Raw genomic sequence first — 15,975 nt, 5'->3', positions numbered from 1 at the left:
AACTGTATCCATAATCCATGATCTTACTAATCAACTTTGTCATGGTCATCTCCCCTCAGCAAATCACTTGCATTAATTAGCAAACTATTATGTCACGCCCTTAAAAGTTTACACTGGGGAAAAAAAAATCCTTTGGAATTACGATGGGGGTTTTTTAAGAACTTTTAGTTAAGCACATGAATATGCAAGGAATGGAGGGATATGGACCAAGAGCAGGCAGAAGGGATTAGTTTAATTTGGCCTCATGCTTGGCAAACATCATGGGCCAAAGGGCCTGTTCCTGTGTTGTACTGTTCTATGTTCTAACTCAAGATGAGCAGTTGCTGTGGTTGGACCTGAATTTTATTATCCTCCGAGACATACAGTAGTAAAGAAAGAAATAAGAAAATAATTTTCATTTGTATCATGGCTTTTCATAATCTCAGGACCTCAAAGCACTTTTGAAGTGTAGGCACTGTTGATAAATTTGGTGCAGTTAATTTGCGCAAGGGAAGCACCCACAGACAGCATTGAGACACATATCTAGGTCATCTGTTTGGCTGATGGAGGGATAAACCCTTGCCAGAACACTGGAGAGAACCCCACTGCTCTGCATCAAAATAGTACCGTGGGATCTTTTACATCCACTGAGGGGGGCAGAGAGCTTAACATCTCATCGGGAAGATGGCACTGCCAACAGTGCAGCACTCCCAGAGTGCTGTCCTTAAATGTCAGCTTGCATTTTGTGCTGAACTCTCCAAGAGGGACGCTTGAACCACCAGCCTTTGAACTGCTACCAACAGCTCTGTACGGATACAATGCGTTCCAGTATCCAGCCCACTAGGGTCAAGTCTGTCCTCATGCCTACCTATTTACCTTTGTTTAACTCCAGAATGCGAGTGTGGGCCTCCAGTTTCTCACCCTCAACTTGCATTTTGAATTCGAGCATGCTATGATCACTCTTACCTCGAGGATCCTTAACTATGAGATCATTAATTAATCCCTGCTCATTACGCAATACCAAATCCAGAATAGCCTGCTCTCTGGTTGGTTCCACAACATATGGCTCCAAGAAACATTCCCTAATATATTCAATGAACTCTCCCTCCAGGCTACTCTTGCCAATTTGATTCTTCCAATCTACGTGCATATTAAAATCACCCATGATTATTGTCACACCTTTCTTAAAAGCCCCCAGTATTTCTTGGTATATACTGTACCCCACTGCGGAACTGCTGTTTGGGGACCGATAGATTACCCCCACCAGGGACTTCTTTCCTTTGCTATTTCTTATTTCTACCCAGACTCATTCCACATCTTGAACTCCAGTACTTATATAATTTCTTACTACAGCATTGGTCCCTTCCCTCACTAGCAAAGCTATACCACCTCCTTTTCCTTTCTCTCTATCCTTCCAAAATACTGAGTACCCTTGGATATTCAATTCTCAGACCTGGTCTCCTTGTAACCATGTCTCAGTAATCACCACAAAATCATAGCCCTTTGTTTCTATTTGTGCCGTTGACTCATTAATTTTTATTCAAATGCTTTGTGCACTCAGACACAAAGGGCAAGATGTTCCAGCCGCACTCGCCCCGAAACCAGAACATCCTGCCCGAGGTCAACAGACTTTTCCATGGTCTGCCCCTCGCCCGCTCTGATTCCCTTGGCAGGTGGGATGGTAAAATTCACCCCGAAGCCTTTAAGTTTATTCTATTATCAAATTTCCCGACTGTTGTATAAATCCTTGGTGCAAAACAACGTTCATACATTTTGTCCCTTCCTTTTGTTTTCTGCTAACAATCTGTCTCACCACTAACCTGCACTCCTATCTTCCCCTTTAATTTTCCATGCAACTGAACCCGCTTCCCCCCTCCCCCAACTTAGTTTAAAGCCTTATCTACAGCCCCAGTTATGCGATTTGCTAAGACTCTGATCCCAGGTGAAGACCGTCCCATTGGAACAGCTCCCTCCTTCCCCAGTACTGGTGCCAATGTCCCAAGAATTCAAACCCATTTCTCACACATCAGCCTTAGAGCCATGCATTTACCTTTTTATTCTTATTGACCCTGTGCTAATTAGCTCATGACTCTGGTAGTAATCAGAGATTATTACCTTTCTGGTGCTGCTTTTTAATTTAGCTCGTAGCTGCTCATTTTCCTTCAGCAGAACCTCTATCCTTGTTCTACCTATATTACTGGTACCTATGTGGACCACGACAACCAGATCTTTACCCTCCCACTCCAAAGTTCCTCTGAAGCCTAGATGAGATATCCCAAACCCTAGCACCAGGCAGGCAACACAACCTACAGGACTTATATAATATTAAGATAATCAATAATCTATTAAAATAGTGAATAATGAATAAATGGTTCACCTACCACTGAGTGCAAGAATTTCAGGTGATTCAGAAGATCAAATTCGGTCTGCTCGAAATCTTGCTTCACTTCAATCAACAAACTGAAGTATCCTTCACCCACTGTTAAAAGAGAAAGCGGAAAATGATGCGACATACTTGGTGAACACATCCTGCAGACAGCCACCCACACCAATCAGTAATCAGGTAAAGATAGCCACCTACAAGAGGTGGAACCTCTTCGTGAAGATGATTCTGCTGATTTTTCATCCTGCTTCCATATTGATGATAATTTCTTGGAGATGTTTTCCCCCTTTCTATCCCCTTGTTCTCCAAGCCATGGTTATAAACATACAAATCTAGCTTTCACTCCTCAATATTAGTGGGCAGACAATTAAGCTTTCTGTGTCTTACTTATTTCAACCTTAGAGTTTCCACTGAGGCAACTGCCAAAGTAACTTCATCTAAACCTCTTCCACGCAGGATAATTTCCAGGTGACAGCATCAGGGTTTATAGATGCTTCCTTACTCCAGTAAGTAGCATTTCAGACCAATTGATTGTGTCACTTGGAAATGTCCCCTTAACAACTGGATCAACTGAGCAACCAGTTAGACCAACTCAGCAGCTGGGTGCAGGAAGGTGGGATTCAAAAGGGCACCTGGGTGTCCTTGGGCTGGCATTGACAAGATGGGCTGAATGGCTTCTTTCTATGCTTTTCTATGGTTCTAAGAGGAAACATTCTTTCCACATTCACCCGGTCAAGACTCCTCAGAATCTTACATGTTTCAATCAAGTCGACTATTACTCTTCTGAATTCCAGCTGATACAAGTCTAGCCTTTCTAACCTTTCCTCATAAAACAATCCAGGTATTAGTCTGGTGAACCTTCTCTGAACTGCTTCCAATGCATATACATCCTTGCTGAAGGAGACCAATATTGTACGCAGTAGACCAGATATGGTCTCACTAGTACGCAATGTATAACTGAAGCATAACCTCCTTATTTTTGTATTCATTTCGCCTCACAATAAATGTGAATGTCAGTAAGGCAGGACAAGAATCATACACACAGCCAGGGGGCCATTCGTCCCATCATACTGGTATCAGCTCTTTGAACAAAATATCCAATTAGACCCCCTCCCTTTGCTGCCTCCCCAAAGCCCTTTCACTATTCCTTTTCAAGGAGAAATTAACCTCCACTTTGAAATTCACTCTTGAATCTGTCTCCACCACTTTTTCAGGCAGTACATTTCCGGTTGTAACAACTCGTTGACTTAAAAAATAAAGCTCCCTGAATTCCACCTTAAGTTCTTTTGCCAATGAAAATCAAAATGTAAAAGGGATCCGATAATTCTCCAAAAAGACAAAACATTTACAGGGGGGTGTGAAACCAGAATTATTACACAGAGCTTCAGGGAAAGGGCAGAGGAATCGACAAGCTGAGTTGCTCTTGCAGAGAGCCAGCATGAACAAAATGGGCCAAATGGCCTCTTCTGTGCTGTAACCACTCTACGATTTGATGAATTGCCTTAAATCCGTTTCTTTGGGTTACCTAAGTGGAATTGGCTTGTCCTTGTTCACCCCTCTTAATTAGGAACACCTATTTTTGGGGGGGCAGTTGATGAGAAATCTTTGTAATTAACAGGCTTGCCATGCTGAATATCTAAATACCCGCTGTTGCAAGTCTCAAGTGAATCCAGTCTGTTGAAATTCACAGTTAACACCTGCTATTCGAGTGGTGGTGCTGTAACCTCTCTCCCAGCCGGCTGGAACAAGCCCAGCTCGGCGATCTGGCATTTCCCTTCTGGTTGACGGTGAGCGAGGTGGCAGCACACTCACTCCCATTCACTGCTGGATGTGACGCAGGAAAGTCAAAATGGATCAACTTAGTTGGGCAACGTATTCTGTGTGGAACCGCGCACAAGCAGCGTTGGCCACATAGTGCATCATTACCCCATCATACCTGGAGAGCAAAACATGACAATATTTGCCGATTACATTTAAACAAAGAGGGTGCCTCTTTCATTGGGGTGTAATGCATATCATCATCATGCTTACAGCACTCTGGTTCTTTACTAATTGAGCAACTCAGATTCCACTGAGACACCATCTGATTTCTCTGTTAATTAGCGAGCAGGTCGACCTTTGTGATTAATTGGCGGAATTGACTACATTGATTTTTGATACAAAATTAAGACAGATATTTTGTGCAAACACATTTAACACGCCCTGTACAAATCAGAACAATTGGGTCGAGATGCGTATTTATGACTTATTTTAGACATTATTGTTGTACAATTTACACTGGCTGTGATAACTTCTCTGTGGCAACTAAAAGGGTGGCGCTTTTATGAAACCAGCGTCAGGTAAAGGTTTTTCGGTTTATCCAGGGTGAAGGTTACATGTTTCGTCACAGTGATATCTCCACATGTAGTCGATTCATGTAATCATAGAATCGGGCAGAGCAGAAGAAAGCCATTCAGCCCATCGGTGCTAAGGCTGGCTCTTTGTGAGAGAATCATAAAATCCCTACAGTGCAGAAGGAGGCCCATCAGGTCTGCACTGACTCGCTGACAGAGTAATCCATCCAGGCTCGATCCCCATAACCCCAGGTATTTACCCCCCCCCTAACCTTGGGACGCTAAAGGGCAGTTTAGCATGGCCAATCCACCCAACCTGCACATCTTTGGACTGTGGGAGGAAACCGGAAATTCAGCCCATCGAGTCTGCACCAACCACAATCCCACACAGCCCCTATCGCCGTAGCCCTACATATTTACCCAGCTAATCCTCCTGACACTAGGGGCAATTTAGCATGGTCAATCAACCTAACCCGCACATCTTTGGACTGTGGGAGGAAACCAGAGCACCCAGAGGAAACCCACACAGATATGGGGAGAACGTACAAACTCCAGTGATCCAAGCTGGGGATCGAACCTGGATCCCTTGCGCTGTTTGGCAGCAGTGCTAACCACTGTGCCACCGTGCCACCCAAGCTATCCAATTAATTCCAATCTCCTGCCCTCTCCCCACTGCCCAGCAACTTCAGCCTTTTAAAGTGTTTATTCAATTGCCTTCTGAATGTTACAATTGTTCCATCACCCCTTCAGGCAGTGTGGTCCAGATTCTAACAGCTTGCTGACTGCTTCAGTTGCTCATGCAGAGAGTCAGCACAGATTCAACAGGCAGAATGGCCTCTTTCTGTGCTATAGCCATTCTACGATTCATCGTCACAGTGGCTCTTTTGCCAATTATGTTTAATTGCTCACCCGTTTCACTCAGTAACCCCACGACTTGGGAAAACAAAATTAGGAGGTTGGAGGTGGGGGGATGGAAGCACGAGGGAAACATAGCTAAGACAGGGTGCTGAATCTATCAGCATAGTACAGTACCTGCTGGAATGGGTGAGGTGCACACTGATTCCCCGCTGTCGCCGCAGCATTTCTGCAGTCCCGGACAGTCAATGTCCCATCTGCAGGTTTGGTTCCCCATGGCTTTCTCCTCTGTTGGGCATCTTCCCGGATGTGAAGCAAACTCCTTGCTCCTGTTCAAAGCTGAGGTAATCAAACATGTGACAAATCAGTAGGGCTTAAACATACCTTAACCTTGAGATTAACCTGTGTGAACATTACAGTGCAGTCACAGAATCCTATAAGGTGAACAAGGAATCATAAAATCCCTACAGTGCAGAAGGAGGCCCATCGGGTCTGCACTGACTCTCTGACAGAGTAACCCATCCAGGCTCGATCCCCATAACCCCATCTATTTACCCTCCCTAACCTTGGGACACTCAAGGGGAATTTAGCATGGCCAATCCACCCAACCTGCACATCTTTAGACGATGGGAGGAAACCGGAGCACCCGGAGGAAACCCTCGTAGACAAATAACAAAGAGAACAAAGAACAAAGAAAATTATAGCACAGGAACAGGCCCTTCGGCTCTCCAAGCCTGCACTGACCATGCTGCCCGACTGAACTAAAACCCCCTACCCTTCCGGGACTATATCCCTCTATTCCCATCCTATTCATGTATTTGTCAAGACGCCCCTTTAAAGTCACTATCGTATCTGCTTCCACTACCTCCCCATGCCGCGAGTTCCAGACACTCACCATCCTCTGTGTAAAAAACTTGCCATGTGCATCTCCTCTAAACCTTGCCCTCGCACCTTAAACTTATGCCCCCTCGTAATTGACTCTTCCACCCTGGGAAAAAGCTTCTGACTATCCAAAAAAGCTTCTGACTATCCACGGGGAGAACGTGCAAACTGCACACAGTCACCCAAGGCCAGAATTGAACCCGGGACTTGGAGCTGTGAGGCAGCAGTACTAACCACTGTGCCCATTTGCCTATTACTCTAATATCCACTATGTTAATGAGGCACTTTATTTTAAAATTGATTAATGTTAACATTAAAATCCTGAAAAAGGAATTTCACCCAAATCCGTGAGGTGTTCATATGGTAATTGCCAAAGTCCTGGTGAATCGTCCAGTATCATTTCAATGACTCGATAACTAATGATCTGAGCAGGAAATAGCATATATTGATGTAAAGCTCTCACTGATTCGTGAAAAGATTTTTAACACAAAGTCAATAAACCAACATTAATACCTTTCTTTACGGTGTAGTGGGTTAAATCCAATTTGAGCAGGAATGTAAACTGAGCACTTCTTGTACCTGGTGCCCATTATCCAATCCCTCAATGTTCAATTCCATATTCTTCAATATGACTGAATTGAAGGCAGTGTGTAACTGATGACAGATTCACTGCCACCCCTTTTTGTCCCTACCTAAGGTCAATTTCATCTGTGACAGTCAACTGGGTCTCAAAGAAAGGACACGCTCCGAAACACAGATTTTTATTTTTCAACAAGGAAAACCATCAGGGTTACTATACTTAGGTTACCTGACACCAATGTCGACTGCACCAGTTACAAGTTGGTTGGTTCTGCCTGGTTTCTATCCGGGCCAGTAGATGGCATAATTCATGGAGGAGCTTAAAGGTTCATAATAGACTTCTGTACATTCTTGCTTGAAACTATTGATTATGACTAATGGAGCATTTTCAATCCCTGGCATTAAGCTCGCCTAGCCCCCCGCAAGCCTGCCTATCCCCCTCTCCCTTCCAATCAACTCATATGCAGCCATGTGATCATCAGGACCAAGCCAGAGAGAACCCAGACCAGAAAACTAAACAGGAGTAGATGCAAAGTAAAGCTCTGCTGCCCCCATTTATTTCCCACTGGAATGTGATTCCATTTCTTGTGTCTCTTTTGTCTGATGGTTTGCGCTAATATATGCTAAATAAGAAGTCTTACAACACCAGGTTAAAGTCCAGCAGGTTCATTTGGAATCAAACAAAGAACAATACAGCACAGGAACAGGCCCTTCGGCCCTCCAAGCCCGTGCCGCTCCCTGGTCCAAACTAGACCATTCTTTTGTATCCCTCCATTCCCACTCCGTTCATATGGCTATCTAGATAAGTCTTAAACGTTCCCAGTGTGTCCGCCTCCACCACCTTGCCTGGCAGCGCATTCCAGGCCTCCACCACCCTCTGTGTAAAGTATGTCCTTCTGATATCCGTGTTAAACCTCCTCCCCTTCACCTTGAACCTATGACCCCTCGTGAACGTCACCACCGACCTGGGGAAAAGCTTCCCACCGTTCACCCTATCTATGCCTTTCATAATTTTATACACAAATCATGAGCTTTCGGAGAACTGCTCCTTCATCAGGTGATGAAGGACCCCATTCACCTGAGGAAGGAGCAGCGCTCCGAAAGCTCGTGATTCCAAATAAACCTTTTGGACTTTAACCTGGTGTTGTGAGACTTCTTCCTGTGCTCCCCCGAGTCCAACACCAGCATCTCCACATCAATATATGCTAAGTTAGAGGCACTTTTACACTATAAGCCGATTCACACTGTGAGGGCTACAAATTGCTACACATGGCTGTAGGACTTTTCCAGACAACAGACATTGAAAATGTTCATCCCATCAGTCTAAAAGGAGTCAAAGTGCCAGAGATGGACTATCCAATCTCTCTACATCTTACAAGTGCCGATTTTTAAAAATTCTCCAGTACTGACGGGGTACACAGTAATGCCCAATTTGTTCAAATCCCTTGCAGCAGTCGACTTGAGTCTCTGTTGTTTCAACTATGGTCGTACGGTAAAGTGTTTTAAAGGTCAACTTTGGGCAAAGCTTCCAGGGATGCCAACCTCCGCACGATTCATACGTGGTGAATGATTTTTTATAGGACAGAGTTTTTGTCACGTTCCGTCTGACAGAGTACTGGCACAGGTTGGATGAGGCGCGGGCAAGTCCATTGTCTGGAAAGGAGGACAGAAAACATGAGGTGTGACAGGGCGGAATTTAATGCCCTCCCTGTGGCGGGTTTGGTAGCAGGGGGTGATTTACTCAGGCAGGGGTGGTGGGTGTGGACCCTGCTGCTTTCCCATCTTTATCCCAATCAAGTCCATGGCAGAAGGTTCAGGGTTTTCACCCAATGGTGAAAGGGACATGCCATTTGGGAAGCCCAAAAGAACAAATCCTGTGGGTGTTGTTTGGGGGTCCAGGGTGGTGGGGGGTTGGGGAGGCAGTGGGATGGGTGGGGTTCCCTCGTTCAAAGGCACACAGCGCCTGATCAAGCAATGAAGAACTTGCATTAACTGGCAGCTCTTGGCAGGTGGGACATCACCCCCCCCCCCCCCCCCCCGCCACTCCCGGGCCCTTTACCCTAGGAAGGCTCACCACTGTCCAGTTAATTACCTGACTGACACTAATTCAACAAGGTTTCCTCAAAAAGCAACTACACAGGGCTCTCGCCAGCTCTGCAGCCAAAGTGACCCCCCCCCCCCCCCACCCTAGTTCTAGTGTCTCCCACAAGAGGAAACATCCTCTCCGCATCCACCCTGTCAATACTCCTCAGGATCTTATATGTCTCAGTCAAGTTTCTTCTTACTCTTCAAAACAACAGCAGAAACATAGAAAATAGGAGCAGGAGTAGGCCATTCAGCCCTTTGAGGCTGCTCCACCATTGATCATCATCATCGCTGATCATCCAACTCAGTAACCTGTTCCTGCCTTCCCCCCAAATCCTTTGATATCCTTTATCCCAAATGCTTTATCTAGTTCCTTCTTAAAAACATACAATGTTTTGGCCTTAATTCCACAGACTCACCGCTCTCTGGGTGAAGAGATTTCTCCTAATCTCAGTCCTAAAAGGTTTATCCTTATCCTTAGACTATGAAGCCTGGTTCCAGACTCACCCACCATTGGGAACATTCTTCCTACATCTACCCTGTCTATTCTACAAGCCTAGCCTGCCCAATCTTTCCTCATAACACTCCTATGCTAAAGGTGCTATATAAATGCAAGTTGTTGTAGTAGAAAGACTTGTATTTATACAGTATATTAGGAATAAACAGAATCCACGATGAAGAACGAGAAATTGTGATCCATGTCCCACTTCAGAATCAGTACAATTAACTTGTGGCTTTGTGGCTTGCAGTTTTTTATTCATTCATGGGACACGGCGTTGCTAGCAGCATTTATTGCCCATCCCTAGTTGCCCTTGGAGGGCAGTTGAGAGTCAACCACATTGCTGTGGATCTGGAGTCACATGTAGGCCAGATCAGGTAAGGATGACAGATTTCCTTCCCTAAAGGACATTAGTGAACTAGATGGGTTTTTCCGACAATCGACAACGGTTTCATGGTCATCCCTAGGTTCTTAATTCCAGATTTTTTAAAAATTGAATTCAGATTCCACCATCTGCCGTGGCAGGATTCGAACTCAGGTCCCCAGAACATTAGCTGAGTTCCTGGATTAATAGTCTGGCAACAATACCACTAGGCCATCACCTCCCCAGTTATCAGGTTGACCAACTAATGGAATATAAATTAAATCCCAGAGCTTGTCAGCCAGTGTCCTCCATTGCACCGTGCTTGCTTTTGTTAAGCGTACCCTGTATCACAACAGCGACCAAACTACAAAAGGAAAATAATTCCTTCATTGGTTGAAAAGCAATTTGAGACCCTCTTTTTGGTTGTGAAAATGCATGTACATACTGAAATGCCCATTTTTTCCTTTATCTCCAATAAATTATCAATATCCCAGAAAAAAAATAGATCCACTAATTCCAGGAAACCTTTCCAACATTATTACAATGACTGCAAAGGCCCTGGTTGACTTTTTGCAGGCCTATTAAGTCTCCAGTGACATTTTCTTCCCTTCTCACCCACTCTACCACACAGCGAAAGAAAAGAAGGTGGCATGGTGGCACAGTGGTTAGCATTGCTACCTCACAGCGCCAGGAACCGGGTTCAATTCCGGCCTCGGGTCACTGACTTTGTGGAGTTTGCACATTCTTCCTGTGTCTGCGCGGGTTTCCTCCGGGTGCTCCGGTTTCCTCCCACAGTCCAAAGATGTGCGGATTAGGTTGATTGACCCTCGTGTCAGGGGGATTAGTAGGATAAACATATGGGGTTATGGGAATATGACCTGGGTGGGATTGTGGTCGGTGCAGACTTGATGGACTGAATGGCCTCCTTCTGCACTGTAGGGGTTCTATGATCTATGATATCACTGAAGTTATAGGCTCAGACCTCTGCAGTCAGGCTGACTCCTGACGCATTTAAAAATGATGGGCGGGTCCCAATTCCATGATTCCTGCCCTCATTCTCGGCACCAACAATTTCGGCCAGCACAGGATAAGGATGAAGAGAGCAAGCCTAAACCCCCAACCTGGCCAGCTCCACTGCAAAGGGTTGACATCTTGTACCCAACTGCGATTTCTGTGGAATGGGGCCAGATTCTCAATGGCGCATGGTTTACAGCCCCTACAGGAGTGTTGCACCTGTAGTCTGGATTTGGCAACCTTTTGAAAGGTAAGTTTAAAGGACTTTTCTATCTACCCAAGCCCCCTGAATGCCTTCCATATCCCCAACTCCTCATCCAGTTTACACTATGTTCAGAACTAATGAGCCATAAAATGTAATAATGGCAATTACATTATTACATGAAATGCTGAGGGGAAAAAAAGTACCCATTCAGAAATACACAATGGCCGAGAGGTATTATCATTAGATTATTAATCCAGAAACTCAGCTAATGTTCTGAGGATCGAGGTTCGAATCCCGTCATGGCAGATGGTGGAATTTGAATTCAATAAAAAATATCTGGAATTACGAATCTACTGATGACCATGAAACCATTGTCGATTGTCAGAAAAACCTGTCTGGTTCACTAGTGTCCTTTGGGGAAGGAAATCTGGTGTCCTTACATGGTCTGGCCTACATGAGACTCCAGAGCCACAGCAATGTGGTTGCCTCTCAATTGCCCTCTGAACAAGGGCAACTAGGGATGGGCAGTAAATGCTCGCCCAGCCGGTGATGCCCATGTCTCGTGAATGCATTAAAAAAAGTTGACACATTTAGAGTGTGAGAACCAAAAGACATAGGAGCAGAATTAGGCCACTCGGTTCATCGAGTCTGCTCCGCCATTCAGTCTTGGCCGATATTTTTCTTATCCCCATTCTCCTGCCTTTTCCCCATAACCCTTGGTCCCCTTATTAATCAAGAACCCATCTATCGCTGTCTTAAAGACACTCAGTGACCTGGCCTCCACAGCTTTTTTGAAGGTTTGTAAGCAGAGCAATTCTTTTCAACTAGACAGGGCCATTCATAGTATCAATAACGGAAGCTTTCTCTCGCTTCACACCTCTTAATCTTGTCCAAATGAACATACAGTTATTGACAAAACAGCACAAAGAAAAATAAATTATTATAACCGCAAAGGAACGGCGAGCGGCTCCATAGTGTAATGTTTAGCACTCTGGACTCTTGATCCAGTGATCTGAATTCAAACAAATGTCAATCAATCAAAGCAAAAACTTTACTTCCACCTGTCAAAACTGAACCCTTTCTGAATTTATGCATTTGAATGTCTAGAAACTCAGCCAAGCATTCATAATGAGTGCATTTGAAGGAACAGATACCTGGCTATCAGCCTCTGTTGACAGAGTTCCCAGCTGATCTCATTATGAATGCTTGGCTGAGCTCCAAGACTGAGGAAAGACACCAGCACATCATTCCCAAAATTGCAGTACAATAAATAAACCCTCATGAGTATCTATCTGCAGTGGCCAGAAATTGCCACTCTGCTGCCCCCACATTGTAATTATAACCTCTCAGAGGTACATTGGGGTCCTTCTTGCTTTAGTCACACTCATGGTGAAATTGCAGTGGAGTAGTGGAAGCAGCCCTCAAGAAATCTGTGGACAATATAATCTGTTCTGGAAGGACACAAGGTTAACAGTAGCATAGCGGTAGTATAACTGGACTACTAATCCTGAGACCTGCACCGAGTGATCCAGAATCATGCGTTCGAATCCCACCATGGTAACTGGGAAATTTTAATTTAGTTAATTAGTTAAATCTGGAATAAAAAGCTAGTATTTGTAATGGTACGAATGAAACAACTGGATTATTATTTTTTAAATCTGATTCACTAATATCCTTTAGGGAGGCTAAGCTGGCATCTTTGCCTGGTCTGGCCTACATGTGATTCCAGACTCATAGAGTGTGGCTTAATATTAACTCCTTGCGAAATTGGTACAGCAAAACACTCAGTAATTGAAAAAGGCAGCTCACCACTATCTTCTGAAGGGCAATTGTTGGGGAATGGGCAATAAACAGTGGCCTGGACAGCAACACCCAAGTCTTACGAATGAATAAATAAAATTGGATTCAAATCATTCTTTTATTCTTTCAGAGAATGTAGGCATCACCGACAAGGCCAACATTTGTTGCTAATCTCTAATTGCCATATCTGAGTGTTGGTCTGGAATTACATGTAGGCCATAGCGGGTAAGGATGGTGGATTCCCTTCCCCATAGAGTATCAATGAACCAGATGGGTTTCATTGGTGGTAGTTTCATGGTTACCATTCCAGAGACCAACCCCTCAATTGAGGTTTTGTGAATTTATGCCATGGTGGGATTTGAACCAATGTCTGGTTGGCTCAACAAAAGGTGCCCCATGCCATCAATCCCGACATAAAATTAGCTTTGGGAGAAAAGTAGGGAGATTTTTTTAAAATGCCCCAAGCATTTCATTTTTTAACAGACGATGACCCTCAAACAGGATAGGCACAGTATGTTGGTCATCAGGATGGTGCATACTGCACCCACTGTTACCTCGCCCCCCACCCCCGCTCCTTCCCCCGCCATTTCCCTTCATAAAGTGCGAACCTCAATGCCTGGCTATCTGACCATGTCGTGCATTGCAGCCAAGCTTGATCACCTGATGTCCGCAATTGTTCACACTCCACCTGAGATCATTAGATAGTGAAGGGGCTTGGAAACCATTGGTGGTGTTTGTTGCCCCCTTCGCTGACTCCCAGGGGCACGGAAGGCAAGTGCACCACTCCAGGTGCCAGCATGTCCCAACACAGATTGGCGGCTAAAGGTTAGACTTGCAAAGTAACTGATTTATTATACACAAACCAGGTGACCTAAGTCACCTGGTCACAAAGCAGATACTCCCAACAAACTTCAATGTTGGCACCGTAAGCTGTTCCACTTCAACATGAACACAGGGTGCATTCAAAGGCAAGCTTGGTAAATCCTGACAGCCTGGGCCTGTTCTTTGGACAGCCATTCAATACATACTGTCCCCCCCTCCCATGGGTAAAGCAACCCACTCCCTAGGCATGTGGGACATCATGTTCAGCCAACTGGACCACCAGCCTAATTTCCACCTCTGGGAACAAACAAACTACTTCAGTCTCCTGACTCGTGTAACTTCCAGTGGGAGCAGCCTGGCGTGATTCATTCCCCCCCACCCCCCCATGTCCCCCCTCTAGGATTCCGGCTTCTGGATGCTGAGTAACTTTCCAAACTATGCACGGAAAACCCATTCTCACAAACTGTGCATGACATATACCGAAATATACAATGACTTGGATATACACCAGATGCTGTACACTGAAATATACAATGACTTGGGTGGCGCAGCAGCACAGTGGTTAGTACTGCTGCCTCACAGCACCAGGGATCTGGGATCAATTCTAGCCTTGGGCCACTGTCTGTGTGGAGTCTGCACATTCTCCCCGTGTCTGCGTGGGTTTCCTCCGGCTGCTCGATTTCTTCCCAAAGTCCAAAGATGTGCAGGTTAGGTTGATTGGCCATGCTAAATTGCCCCTTGGTGCCAGGGGTAAATACGTGGGATTGCGGGGATAGGGCCTGGGTGGGATTGTTGTCGATGCAGGCTCGATGGGCCGAATGGCCTCCTCCTGCACTGTAGAGGTTCTATGATTCTATAACTTGGATATACACCAGATGATATACACCAAAATATGCAATAATTTTGATAAAGTGTACAAAGAAATTTGTCTTTAATCATACACAGCTTTCTAAAGTATGAATGCAGTTACATCGATACATATAGCTTCATAAAGTAGGTAAATGTACATCTATCTGCATAATCTGCCACTGAGTGTAGAGAATTCTCACAAATATTCCATTGTAAGCTGTTTGCAAGAATAGGAATCTGAGCTATTCACGAAAGACAAATTCTCCTGATCCAATCTGGAACAGAGTTGGCGAAGGGTGTCTTTTTAGACTTACTGCTTCATCCTTGTGGCAGCAAATCCCACCCTACACACACCCCTGTAATCAGCTGGTGATCCCACTGGGGTATCCCTTGATAACTGGATATAGCGGGGTGGGGGCTGGGAAAGGTTTGTTACCAAGAGGTAGTAATACTATCTCTCCCCTCCCCCCACCCTGCCCTGCCAGCCCCACACCTGCGTCACCATCGCCACCCCCCCACCCCACCCGGCCCCCGTCATTGTCCCCCGCCCACCCACCACCCCCCCCCCCCCCCCCCTCCCCGTCCGCCACTCTCCTCACCCAACCCTGTCAGCAGATTAGTCTGACTTCCTATTGCAGCTTAATCTGAGTTGATCGTATTGGCTTCTTTGTTACATTGGAGTCATCGGCCTCGAACAAACATGTTTATCTTTGATGCATCGTTTTGCTTCAATTCCATCCTCACACTCCATGCTCACAGTTGAATGTTCCCATTAGTGTTAATAACACAGCTACATAAAGAGAATGTCCTTCATCAGCAGTACTTGTTAAAAAAGGTTTTGCTTTCAATTGTCAAGAGAGACGGAAATGACATGTTTTTACTTACAGGTGTACAGATCTGCATCTTGCTCGAAGGCACCCACGGCAAACAGAGCCAGAACAATAGTTAATATCCTATTCATGGTGTGAGGGTAATATTTCCAAACTATTCCGCACTGCTCCCGGGCTCCCTCCTGTACCTTTTGTGTCACTCTGCCATGTGAGTTACCCTTTGTTGCTCAACTTTCTCCCCCCTCTGAATCCGAGCTGCTTTCCCGAGACTGTTACCTGTGAATATTTTACCTGCGCTCTCTCTCTCTCTCTCTGTCTCATTATTGTCTGTTCTGGCTCTGCCCCCTCCACACACACGCACACTCCTCCCACTCATCTCCAACACCTTCTCCTGTGTGTGTTTGATTGCCAATAATATTTTACAGTGAAATTTCCTCCAAGGGGCTAAAGCCCGCCATCGCACCTGAAATTACACCCCATTATTTGTTGAGAGGAG

General features: G+C 45.2%; 1 protein-coding gene across 1 annotated transcript in view; it reads right to left on the bottom strand.

Annotated features, from left to right (window-relative positions):
• The window catches only part of LOC144506231 (uromodulin-like 1), a 102,533-nt gene extending 86,923 nt beyond the window's left edge, over window positions 1–15,610 (bottom strand). Inside the window, exons 1-4 of the mRNA XM_078232088.1 lie at window positions 15,535–15,610; window positions 8,422–8,664; window positions 5,728–5,889; window positions 2,361–2,458 (exon numbers count right to left, since the gene is read on the bottom strand). Of these exons, the coding sequence (XP_078088214.1) occupies window positions 2,361–2,458; window positions 5,728–5,889; window positions 8,422–8,664; window positions 15,535–15,610 (579 nt within the window). The remainder of the gene's footprint in view (window positions 1–2,360; window positions 2,459–5,727; window positions 5,890–8,421; window positions 8,665–15,534) is intronic.
• Between the last annotated feature and the right edge of the window lie 365 nt (window positions 15,611–15,975).

Source organism: Mustelus asterias, chromosome 17 (genome assembly GCF_964213995.1).
Source record: "Mustelus asterias chromosome 17, sMusAst1.hap1.1, whole genome shotgun sequence".
NCBI lineage: Eukaryota > Metazoa > Chordata > Chondrichthyes > Carcharhiniformes > Triakidae > Mustelus > Mustelus asterias.
Note: the sequence above shows the minus strand (reverse complement) of the source record. Positions and strands in the feature narration are given on the sequence as shown.